General features: G+C 43.5%; 1 protein-coding gene across 6 annotated transcripts in view; it reads right to left on the reverse strand.

Moving 5' to 3' along the window:
• Nucleotides 1–12,215, reverse strand: part of SUSD6 (sushi domain containing 6) — an 86,658-nt gene that overhangs the window by 29,374 nt on the left and 45,069 nt on the right. For 5 of the 6 annotated variants that reach the window (XM_032187709.1, XM_032187711.1, XM_032187707.1 and 2 more), the window contains exon 4: nucleotides 10,087–10,116. The exons of the other annotated variant lie outside the window; for it this stretch is intronic. In XM_032187709.1, coding sequence (XP_032043600.1) covers nucleotides 10,087–10,116 — 30 coding nt within the window. The remainder of the gene's footprint in view (nucleotides 1–10,086; nucleotides 10,117–12,215) is intronic. 6 annotated transcript variants of the gene reach the window in all.

A 12,215-nucleotide genomic window follows, 5' to 3' on the forward strand; every position in this document is an offset into this window, starting at 1 on the left:
TGTCCTGAAGACCACAGCTTGAAAACTTCTATTCCCAGTCTAGCAGTTACTGGCAACAGATTTCTAGTCTACGCTGCAAAAAGCTCCCAGAAAAGTAGTCTTCTACAATGCACCATTCTGAGAGGAAGCCATGTGACTGCAGGTACAAAATTAGGACATATTAAGGGACCTGGCACTCTACAGTAAAAAGGATTAAACAAATTTCATTAACGAGGTTTATGACAATGGGAACGTAACCTGGAAATCCTCTTGAGCAATCACAAGCTAGTAGGCTGAACTGAGTTCCTGCCCAGAAGTAAAACTGAAGTGCCAAATACCTGCACAAACAGAATTGTTGCAGCCAAGGAGACCTCCAGGACTATAGCAACCCACAGAGAGGATGTCTTTCAGACGTAAGAGCAAGCTATCTTCATGACAAAGAGGAATTACCCAAAAACCCTCAAGAGCACCTGTTTCCAATAGAACAGGGAAGTACCCTATGTCTAGAAGGTATTCTGAGAAACTTTTTGCTCTGCCATTGCTATTTCTTATCATACAGTATTTCCACATTTAGGTTAATTCAGCTATGACCTTTTCTACAGCTTTATCACAGTTGGCAAATTGACATTTCTAACCCTCTGTTAAACCATTACGTTTCTTCCAACTCTTCCAGGGATGTCCTTTGCGGTGAGAACTGTTGGTAAGCAGCATTTCAGAGAAAAAACAATCTCATGCTTTTACCAAACTGAATCATATCTGATTTATCTCTGAGGTTGCATCATGTTACTGAATCTTATTGGAATTATAGAGCTCTCCTTCAGTACTGCTTTGCTTGCATATCTAAGCAGCAGGATACTAACTCCCTCTTTCAGATTAAATATACTGGGCAAAATTTTCAGCAGTGCTTGTGTGACTTGAGACCTCCTCTCCCCCAGCTGACGACCAGTGAGACACAAGCTTCTTGGAAAGATTCGTATAATGGTAAACTTATCTGACATCATAGCCATTCCAGCAGTTATCTTCCCTATCTTGAAGATGTAATGCTATTTTTCTTTGCTTTGTTACTTACTTAGCTGCCATACCAACTTACAGAAACTAAAAGTTTAAGTTGATAAATAAGCACACAATTTAGTGGAAATTTAACCAAGCCATCAAGAAGAAGGAATTTCTGACAGTTTTATTGTGCGAAGATCTCTGTTCTGGCATTCTGCCCCATCCCCTTTCCCCCACCTCATGAACTCCTGCTGCTGGTGACAATGAATCACATTAGTCTGTTCTGCCATTTCCTCCTCATATTTCTATTTTATGCTGACGGGAACAGGAAAGAACAACTTTGTTATAAGGATTTATTTGAAAGTCAGTATCTCAGTTACTTTCCTGCATTTAGAATCGCATCTTCTTGATTCCTGGTTTCTCCCCTCCTGGTACATCAGAGGCGTATTAATTCAGTTCTCTTAACATCTACAGACACAAATGTAGTGTAGTAATGGGGGATATAGCAGTTAAGTTCTAACATCTTTAATTATTTTTACTGAATTGCCTCTTCTTTTAAAATTCGCAGTCTTGTTAAAAGTACATTTGAAAAAACCCACAAATTTGCTACCAGCCATTTCCAAGTAATTAAATTCATTAATCCAAACAGGAGCAAGGGAAATAAAACTACTTTCTCCTTCATGCTTTTTTCCCCTCCTCTTACTCCATAATTACAAATGCTCTTATCCCACTAAATATTATAGCCAGCACTTATTCATTCTATTTTTGCTGCCCTTATCTTCCTCTTGCAAGCCTTTAAAACAATAATTGCTCTGAAATTGGAAAGACAGACGGTTCCCCACCATAAACCTAAAAACCTCCCCCCCAAACCTAAAAGCCCCTCAGAATCCAGACTGTTTGCAGTTTCTGCATTCTTTACTTTCTACACATTCAGATTTGCAGTTTTGCTTTTTCTCCAGCCTACTTCCACCGTAACTCTGAGTGTTTCTTTGTTTCTATCATCACTGCCATGAAAGGTGTTTAGGAAAGGCGAGGCAGAAACTCACACATCCCCAAAACAGCCCTGTAAAGATGTATGGTAGCAAAGTCTAAGTGCAGGTTCTAAAGCCCACTCCAGAGCCGGTTGCACAGTGATTCAGTGACTGACTTCCCAATGAGACAGAGCCAGACTTGCACAGCTGTGTGTGCTGGCACACTTACAGACACAGAACAAAGAAGAGGACAAGATGGTGTGACCACAGGGACTTGCAGCTCTGCCACCCTGCACTTTCTGTCCAGCTCACCTGAGCCACAGGCCACACGAAAGCTCCATCTTCAGCGCACTCCAGCCTTGCTTAGCTTTATAGATAGCTTCTACAGAAATAAACAGATTAGAAGAGGCCTGGAGATTGGTAGTGTTAAAAATATGCCCAAGAACATGCACACACACCTTGTCAGCAGCCACCGTGCTCCTGGAAGGCCTTGCACAGTTCCTGTTTACATACAGGGAAGTTACATACCTCCCTTCCTCAGCACACTGAGTACCATGCTATGTTTACAAAGGAAACTGCACTTTTGTTCCTCCTTGATGCCCTGAGGGACAGCTTATCTAGGTCCCAGGCCTGCTGTCTCATTCAGGAAGAGCTGAGCAGCTCTTCCAGTGGGTCTCTGGCTGCTTGTCCCCGTGCATCAGCCATGATTCACCCACCACACGAGGCATGGCACACGCCACACTGCTGCCCCCAGAGACAACGGGCAGCCATGACTCAAGCCAGCACTGCCTGGCAAAACCACTTGCTGAACCATGTCCCAGGCAAACACCCTCGGTGAGAGAAGTCCTCATGGGCACATGCAAAGATGAGGCCTGTGGACACTTCAACCTATATATATAATAAAGCATGCCTTTTCAAAACACACTGATGTCTTGCTAACCAACAGTCCATTATGCTGCAGAGGACAAAGCTCTGGGCAACCACCAGCATTTTTTGCTATGTCCTTTCCAATCACCCTCACACTGTCAAGCCAAGGGGCTCCCACCTTGGACACTGAGGGTCAGCTACTAATTTTAGGGCCCACAGACGGTCAAGAGGTTGCATGAAGGACTCTTGCCTTTCTTGTTGGTATGCGAGCAAGACAACTCCCTTTGTTCTCTTGCCCCAGGGAACAAATGACCAACCTGCTAGGCCTGGCCTCCTCACTTCTACATCCAATGGAACTGGAGAGGGGATGGTGACTGTGGTGATTCTCCACTGGCGTTCAATGTACCCAGAGCCTTAATGCAAGTTTCTAATACAAACAACATCAGAAAGTGGAGAGCAAACTTAACAAAAAGCTAAGATCACTGAATATTGAACCAGAGTGAGGATAATGCAATGGAGAGTTGCAAGGGTCAGAAGTGAGTTTCACTACAGGAATTTTGTTTTTAAACAAGACCTTTTAAGAAGTACAGTGATTTTGTGTAAGGAACTGCCTTGAAACCTTGTGTCTGAGTACAGAAAGTGTTTTTGGTACCAGAAGAGGCCTGGAAGGCAAACAATGAACAGGATGCATATGCTGCCTGTGTCCACTGGTTGAAATACATCAGACAAGCTGATTTAATTACATTAAATTATTCTTGCAAGTATAATTTAAGGATAGTTCTCTATCATACCACTGTGATCCCAAAAGTCCCTTTAATTTAACTTTTCCATTAGGAAATTCTCAGTCACTTTGAATTAGCAAGAAAGAAGGGATCAGTGACAGCAGCTTCACACCTAGCAGTTCACATTTACGCCAATAAATAACCAGCTTCTTCACAACAGCAACAATCCACTTTTAACACCATCGAGCCACCTTCACCAACCCTTCAGGATTCAGACACGGCGGATAAAAAAGCAGAGATGGCCACAAAGCAGCTTTTCAATTAACAGCCAGAACACCCTCCCCTCAAACCTGGGGGCTGTGGTAATCCCCTTTTTGAAATGCTAATGTCATTACAACCATAGCACCAGAAGACAAGTGGCGAGGCCTGGGTGACAGAGCCTCTGCTGTGCCCTTACACAGATGATTTAAACTGGGCCCTTTGTAACTCTCCCCCTTAGAGCTCCCTGCCTGGAATCATGCTTGACAGGAGCTGCAGCTGCTGTCCGACCCTCCCGACAAGCAGGGGTGGAAAGATCAACGCGATGAATTCATGCGTGTGGGGCGCAGGTCCGGGGCGCAGCAGCGGTGCGTCTGGGCATTGTGTTCCCAAAGCATGTACGAGTCTAGAGATCAGCCTCGGGAAGGCTCAAAAATAGGCAAGGCAAGAGGTTCCCAAATGCTCCCTTACCGAATGATTTCACAAAAGTAAGAATCATTACAGCTGGTCATTAGACTCGGTACAACAGGTACCTGTAGAGAGAAGCACGGCTTGAAGAAACATTATCATCATAAATACACCTATCCTTGCACCTCAGGAACCAGCTCAGCCTCAGGGAAGAAGCCCACCCATGGAGAAAGCTTCTCCAAAGGGATAGAGAGCTGTCAACTTTTCTGGAAAAGTAACTGGAATTAGTTGCTCTGAGGAGATCAGAGGCCAGACTGGGCTCCACAAGTTTGATCCTGCTGTCACATCATATGTAGCGACTGACAGGTGGTTACTGCAGGGCTTTTTAGTCTCGTTTTCAATTTATCGACTCTGATACCAGTCAGGGGATCACTACAGGATACTAGCTTCATGTAATGGTTGTTTTTAAATGCTACAGGATTTGTGAAAGAAAAAAAGTTCCCTACAACTTACTATCTCTTCTCTACTGCCACAGGAAGAGAAAGGTGACAGACCCCTCTGGGAAACGTGTTCGGTTTAATTTGTGCAGGGTGCACACTGTCAAGCAGCTTTGAAATGCTGCCACCAAACCCAAATCATTTAAAAAAGAAAAAAAAAAAAAAACACAAAAGCTTTAATTCTGCAGGCACCCTCCCTTGGTGCTAACTAACCAACCGATGACAGGAGAGAGATTTCCTCCATTTAAAGCTGCTAATTAAGTTAAGAGTTCAGCGGATGGAAACAGACTTAGTGATAGATGCTTCCCTGCTGTCAGAGGATGGAGAACAGACATCGATTTTCATCCTCTCAAATTGCTCCGCAGTGCCTGATGCAGCCAACCATGAAATACTCCTGACCTGCCTCAGACAAGTGGCAGGTGGCCAGAGGTATGCAGTAAAATAGTTAAGCCTTTGCTCATCTTGATCGTAGCCGGAGAATGAACCTCCCCACAACACCCCTAATTAGCAGCCTCTGCCAGGCTCTCCCAGTTCTGCTGATGGCAAGAATCAGGGATGCTCAGTGCAGTGGGAGGCAGGCTGCAACCTCCCCTTCCCTCCATGCAGTCACACTGCTGCCTGCTCCAGCACACCAGTCTTCACGGCATCAGCACATGACCAGCACTGGAAAGAGGTAGTTAAAGTGGAACCAAGCCAGACCGAGGCAACGCTGACAGGAAAAAATATACATGTATAAAATAATCAGTGCTCTGAAGAGGTGCTGCAGCCCTGAGGAGTCTCCTGAGTTAGAGACAAATGCCAACACCATCAGTTCTCCGAGGTGCTTAGAGGAGACAAACCTTCTCACAGGGACTAACCTCTTCCAGCACAGCACTATCAGAGCTGAAACTGTCAACCTAAGGATGACATTCGAGTTTGAGAAATAAATGCAAATAAAGAGACTGAAAGTGGGAAGGTCTGAAGGTTAAAATTATGCTAGCTCAAGGACATCTACATCACAGCAATATTAATTTCTACTTTGGGCTGTCAATAACATTTACAGCAAAACTAGCTTGTTGGGAAGGCAAAATTGAGGACTAAAAATACAATAGTAAAAACAAACACCGCATCTTCATGGGTTTCACCAAGAATTGCACTCAAAGGCAAGCTCATGGCAGCCTGTGACTATGTTAAGATTTTTCAGCTTTTGTATTAAAAATTAATAATTTCCTCCCTTTAGAGAAAATAGCAGCTGAATCTAAGCACCCAAATGATAAAACCTCTATCTTTTGTATCTTGTAAGCCAATTACATCCAAGAAAGTGTTTACAACAAAACCAGAAGGTTGTCCTAGAGGAATATACCCCAAGGTTACTTTTGGTAGGGAAACTAAAACCAGTGACATATTGGAAGGGCCATCATTATAGTAACACAAAACCTCAAGGATATGGTCCTTTGCTTGTACTGAAGAGAAGCAAAGACACTCTGCAGCACAACACACGGCTCAGCACAACTCTGGCAGTACCAGTCCTTTTTAATAAACAAGTAAGTTGGGGAGAAAAGGTGAACTACTGGAGACAGGTTACATAGCAGGCACATCCCCAGGAGTCTGAGTTTCAAGTTTGGCCACTATGATGGTAGGAGTGAAAGGGGCCAGATTAAACAAGATGAAAGGCATACTTTCCTCCCAGCAAGGATAAATCAACAGCTCTGATTTTGGTACGACACAGAGTTACTTTCCAAAGGACCTCTGCAGCATCAGGTAAGTCCCCTGGCCAGGCTCCCTGATGATGCTGGTGGTCCAGAACAGACACACAGCAAGCACCAGAAGCCCCACACCCTGCTCTGACACTCACTTCGTTCCACGCACACAGTGACACAGACCCTGCCCGGAGAGCACTGCCATCAGCAGGGAGCAGTACTTGGTGTTGACAGGGATCCAGGGTCCAGCAGCTTTAATAGGTTTAACTTGTTTACAGTAAGGATTCCTCTACAGCGGGTGTAGCAGACAACTGCAGGATGGGGGAGAGGAGCAAAGCTGCTTTTAGCTATAAAACTGCAGACAAACTAAGAAAAGCAGAACTTCCTCAGAAAGTCATAGACATTTCTCTGAACACGGCAGCAACTTCCACCTGAAATTCCTCTTTGTCTTTTGTTTTACACAGAGGTCAGAGCCCTTGTGGGCAGACAGCCAGGGCTCCAGTAACCCCCATCATCATCCTGCTCTGCTCCTGCCTGGAGGAGGCTCCAGCCTCAGAGCTTTGGTCCCTGGAGGGCACACATGCTTCGTAACCCTGAGTTCTTAAACTCTGCCACAGTCTCATTAGTCAGTCAGTGCTGCTGCATACAAAAAAGCCTCAAAAGCCTAATGCATTAAAGGCATATCCCTGTATACTCCTGCATTAAGACACTTACCTAACCATTAAAAAAAAAGTATATATTTCTACTACAGTTCTCCCTCTCAAGGCTGTACTATTCTCAACCACTCTAATCAGCTTGCATAACTAAAATTAAAACACCACCTTCTTTCAGGACTTACACTACTTAATCACCAAGCCACTAATTGGCTTTTTAAACCACCAGGATCTTTTCACAACTCCACCTGTGGAAGCCTTCACCTTCCTGCTTTCCTGAACTCCTTGTCCCCCTCCTCTCCTTCTGAGGATCTTCTGCTTCACTCACCTTCAGTCTACTCTGCCATCTTCCTACAAATCTCAATCTGTTTGTAGTCCATTTCTAGGCTCAGAGAGGCTCCAGAGAGGACTAGAATATTCTGAAGGAAATAGAGCTACCTAAAGCAGAAACACTTCTCAACAGCTGACATTTCCCAGACTGCAAAGTTGCCTGAACAGCAACACTGGTAAGATCACAAAACTATTTTATTCTTTCTGATGCACAGATTTATGGATGCATAAGGGTGTGTCCTGCATGAAACTCATACACCATGCTGGTCCTTTTCTCAGAACATAGAAAATGTTCCTCTAAGCTGCAAAAGCAGCTTCTGACTTCCTCATTATACCTCTCCATGTATGTGAGGCCTATCACGTTCCTTCCCTGACCTTGGGCAGAGAACTCAATACATCCTCCAACAGAGCTGCACACTCCAATCTACAGGAAGTCCACATCTCTCAAATCAGACACGATTCTCCTTTCACTCACAAAGGGAAAAAAAAAATACATCTCAAGAAGCTGCAGCAATGTGTCTCTCTGTTCACCAAAAGGACAGATTTTCCCCTCTGAATTACAATGATGGGCTAGACATAGACCTCTGAGCCCACAGCATTTAAAGATGTTCTTTTGTTACCCTTCTATTCAATTCTTTGCCTTATGCTTCCCCTGAAATGCTTCTCTTGCCACACACCAAGCAGATAAATGCACTCACCCTTGCATTCCTGGCACTGTCCCTCTCTAGAAGGAACACACGACCATCTCCATCCAGCACGAGGCAGGCCAAGGTATACAAGCACTAAGTGAGCATCCCCACTGCCTCTTGAGAGTCTCCTCGGCACAGGAACTCCCAAAGCTCCAGTCCTCCTTCCATTATAAGAGGATCACTGCACTAGGCTGGGCCAGAAAGCTCAGTTTATTCTTTAACAGTTTCAGTAACAACCCCCTCTAGCCCAATCCACCTGGCAACCCATCTAAGCAGTCGCATACCTACGGGAATATTTCAAATCCCTTAAAAGACTTGACATCTGGAAACAAACAATTCACCAGTCCTCCAGCTCCAATACAACACTTTGCAAAAGCAGAGACTCAATTACCTCAGGGGAATTCCTGCTTGCAGAGGAAGAGAAACACTCCCCAGAGGTTTTGTTCATTAAAAGGAAAATGCTTTTTTAGATGCAGATCAACACACACAGATAAACAGGTACAAACTCATAAGACATAATCCTGTCACTTGCACAGATGAAGGGGAATAGGTCCAACAAGGAAGGAAAAGCATTCAACGTAACTGAAAGAAGTCATGCTTTAACTACCAAGGTAACCAATTTAGGAGTCAAAAGGGACACAAGCAGCAAAGGAATTGCAAATGGCACAAGGTAATGGCAAGGAAACTGTCTTCTGTCATGTTGTAAGGACCTGCTTGGTGTGTGGCAAGAGAAGCATTTCAGGGGAAGCATAAGGCAAAGAACTGAATAGAAGGGTAACAAAAGAACATCTTTCCTATGAGACTAGGAAAAAAAAATAAATTCTTCCCAAATGATGGAGTCAAGCAGAGAAAGAGGAAGGACTCCGATAAGAGGAAGTGGCTTGTCTGAAGACAGACAAGTCTGTATCTTCAGCATAGCACGCAGCAGACATTAGGGGACACCGATACAGAGATGAGTCAGAACCTGGACTAAACTCACAAATAACTTTCTCTTGAAGAAGGAACCATGCCATACAACTCCTCTCCCTGCTCTCCCCTACAGTGAAACTCCTGCCAGTTTCCATCTTTCTCGTTCCAGCCCAAAAGCGAAGCCAAGACGCGTTAGCTGGACCAGCCAATGCTTGAGCTATTTCCTAAAGTAGCTTAGTTTCTGCTAGAAACCCTGGCCAAGAACTGAAGGCACCTTCATACTAGACGTGTGTTACACCAGTCTTGCCAGGAGTCAAATTTAGACAGATTAAAAATTCAGGATTCAGAAGACTCCATCTGCTCTTTTTCTCCCCCTCCCACTTTGTGACAACCAGAATTTGGTAGGTGGTAAGATCACCCTCCCACACCTTTAAATAGTTCTTTGTGAATCCATTCCTATCGGACCCTGTTCTTGTCTTCTCTTTTTGTGGAGAAGGGGAAGATTCAGACTAAGCAGATCACATTTCAGAGTTCAACAAAGATTTACACAAATTTTTATATATTTAGAACAGATACAGACAGCCAAATAAGCTTCCCACTTCCTCCCAAAATCACATTCTTCTGTAACATGCATACAGGAAAGGTTTTACTTTTTCTGAGCACAGGAAATGAAAAGCTGAGTATCCAATGCAATATATCCAGTCGTGCTCCGTGATGAGATTTTCGCCTTTCTTGATTAAAGAAAACAAAAGTTTTCGTGGTTTTTTTTTGGCCTCAGTTTTGCCCTCCCTGCCTTCCCAATCCTCTCTGGCAACCTCTCAAAACTTTCACGGGCTTCATATCCTTCTTTTCGTGTTTTAATGAAATATTTATTCTATTTGGTTTTCCTTGAGTCATGTGAAGTTAAATGCTATGCGGATGCACAGAGATGCCTTCAGGCACAGTGGAACATAAGAAGTTCCTCTGAGGGCAACCATCCCTCCCAAATACAAGGGAGGAAAATAGAAATGAGCATCTCAGCATCCAATACAACACAAGTAAAATTGTGAATCCTAGCTTATTACTGGTTAACACAAGAGGTTAAACACCACACTTGGTTCTCACAGTACAGCAGTGAATGAGTCTACTCACATGCAGGTCCTTTGGACTTGCCGAGCCAACCTAAAAGGACAAACAAAAGGCAAATTAAGGATTATTATTATGCTTGCTTTAATTCATCCTTCAACCATTAGAACAAGTTGTATGCCTACCTGAGATTCCTACTACACCCTTTACGTGAGCTGCTTAAATAGTACTGCCTAGATCAGTGTAGGAACAGTGTGTTATTTGACTAGATTAGTTTTGAGCCCATCCGCATCTTCTTCCTAGCCACCTTCACAGCCCAGACATCATTCTGCAGCTCCTCACCATGCTCTTCTGTTCCCCTCTACTCTTAATAAGCTCTCCAAAGGGAATAAAAAAAGGAATCACACCCAGAACTCCACCCTGCCCCTTTCTCTCTGTGGGGAACTACATACTTCTTTGTGCTGACCCAGTAATTTCTCCAAACCCGCACTTATATAAAGCATTAAGGTTGGAATTGAAGTCCTCTGTTCGTGCATGACACCTCCTCACATTTCTGTGTGGCTATCCAATGCTGCACTGTCCTTGTTTTCACGAACACTGAATTCATCCCTAGCGGTATAAACGCCTTCTTTTCAACCACGTAATTAGAGACAAAGGAAACCTCTGCTTCATACAGATTCCCAAAGAATAGGGACAAGTCTGGATCTGCTCAGTGGCTGGAGTGCACTCTAACAAGCTGTTCCATGCAATGCAAACAAACACCAGCGGTATCCAAGAGCTTCTGTGCAGAATAACCTTGGCACTGAAAAGACCTTAGCACAGCATGCAGCAGATTGGCTGCATTTGCGTCAGAGACAACACGCAGGAGTGAAGTCGCTTCAGTTTATTCAAGATCGATTTATCTCTTTAATGGCAACTCTAAAAATTAAAGAGCTTGCTTTATGGTATTTCACACGTGATCGGTCAACAAAAATCAGGCTGTGTTTAAATCTAAGTGCACTTCAATTCACCAAGTCCGCATTATTAATTTTTAAAGGTTAATAGCTAAGCTCTCTATGGGTATTGATATTTGCTTATTTCGGAATGTATAATACTTTTACTGACACCTTTACTTGCATTTCTCAAGACAGGTGGTGTTATTATCAGTAATGAAAAGCCCAGCCTACGTTTTGACAGAGCTGGTTATGAATCCAAGAGAAATTACACCATTTAGAACACACATGATAGGAAGCTTTCAGAATATTTTAGAGACTGCAAGTTAAAAATTTAATGAGCAATTTATTCTGATCCACTGTCACCCCTCCAGAAATAACCTGATCAGGCAGGAGGACCACTGTGAATGAGATAAACACACAAGGCCTTTGAGAGCTTGGGAATAACCTTTAAGGGACACAGAAGGGAGGCAGGAAAAAAAAATTAAAGCAACAAAGAAAGAATGGAGAAGCATTATGGTTCAGAAAAAGAGAGAAAGTGGCTGTTACTCCTTTCCAACACTTGAACAATTCCCTGTCTCTACCTATTAGGTAACCCAGCTCTCAGCTACATTCCAGACAAACCCTCAAAGAAAACAGATGAGAACAAGAATTAAGCCTTGGCATTTCAGATTCTTGCTTCCCAGGTCTCTTGTGCTCATTCATTCCTAATTTCCCTCAACTAATCTTGGAGAACTTGCTAGAGGGGAAAAAAAGACACATCAGTGATAAAGCTCAAAAAATATTTCTGAACAGCACTGAAGTCTTCCTAAATCCGTCTCTTCTGACACAGCTTAATTGTTTGCCCATCACCAAATGCTGCACTTGTTTTGTGCCAAAATATGTGCAGTGGTTATTTTTATATTTGTGATTATATTCCCGTGAAAAGGGAACAGTTTCCCCAACCTCTGCAGTGTGCTTAGTGACTAAGCAACTCATCATACTCATCTCGTGGCACTCAGGGATATTTGGATAGATTGCTTCAGACAAAGTGCTGAAGACTTTTGTTAGAAATCCATGCATAAATAAAGCCCATTTATTACCAGAGGAGAGACCAAACGTTTGCTGACTGGAAATCAGCCTGCCCTCTGCGTTTATCACGTGTAAAAGAGAACACGTTCCTGCCCAGAACATGAATATGTATCTAGGCCTCCTGGAAGTCAAGCAATAGCATTTCCAAAGAGCAAAATGATCGCAATACAATATGCATTATATGGTTTTAAG

The sequence above is a fragment of the Aythya fuligula genome, chromosome 5, assembly GCF_009819795.1.
Source record: "Aythya fuligula isolate bAytFul2 chromosome 5, bAytFul2.pri, whole genome shotgun sequence".
Classification (NCBI taxonomy): domain Eukaryota; kingdom Metazoa; phylum Chordata; class Aves; order Anseriformes; family Anatidae; genus Aythya; species Aythya fuligula.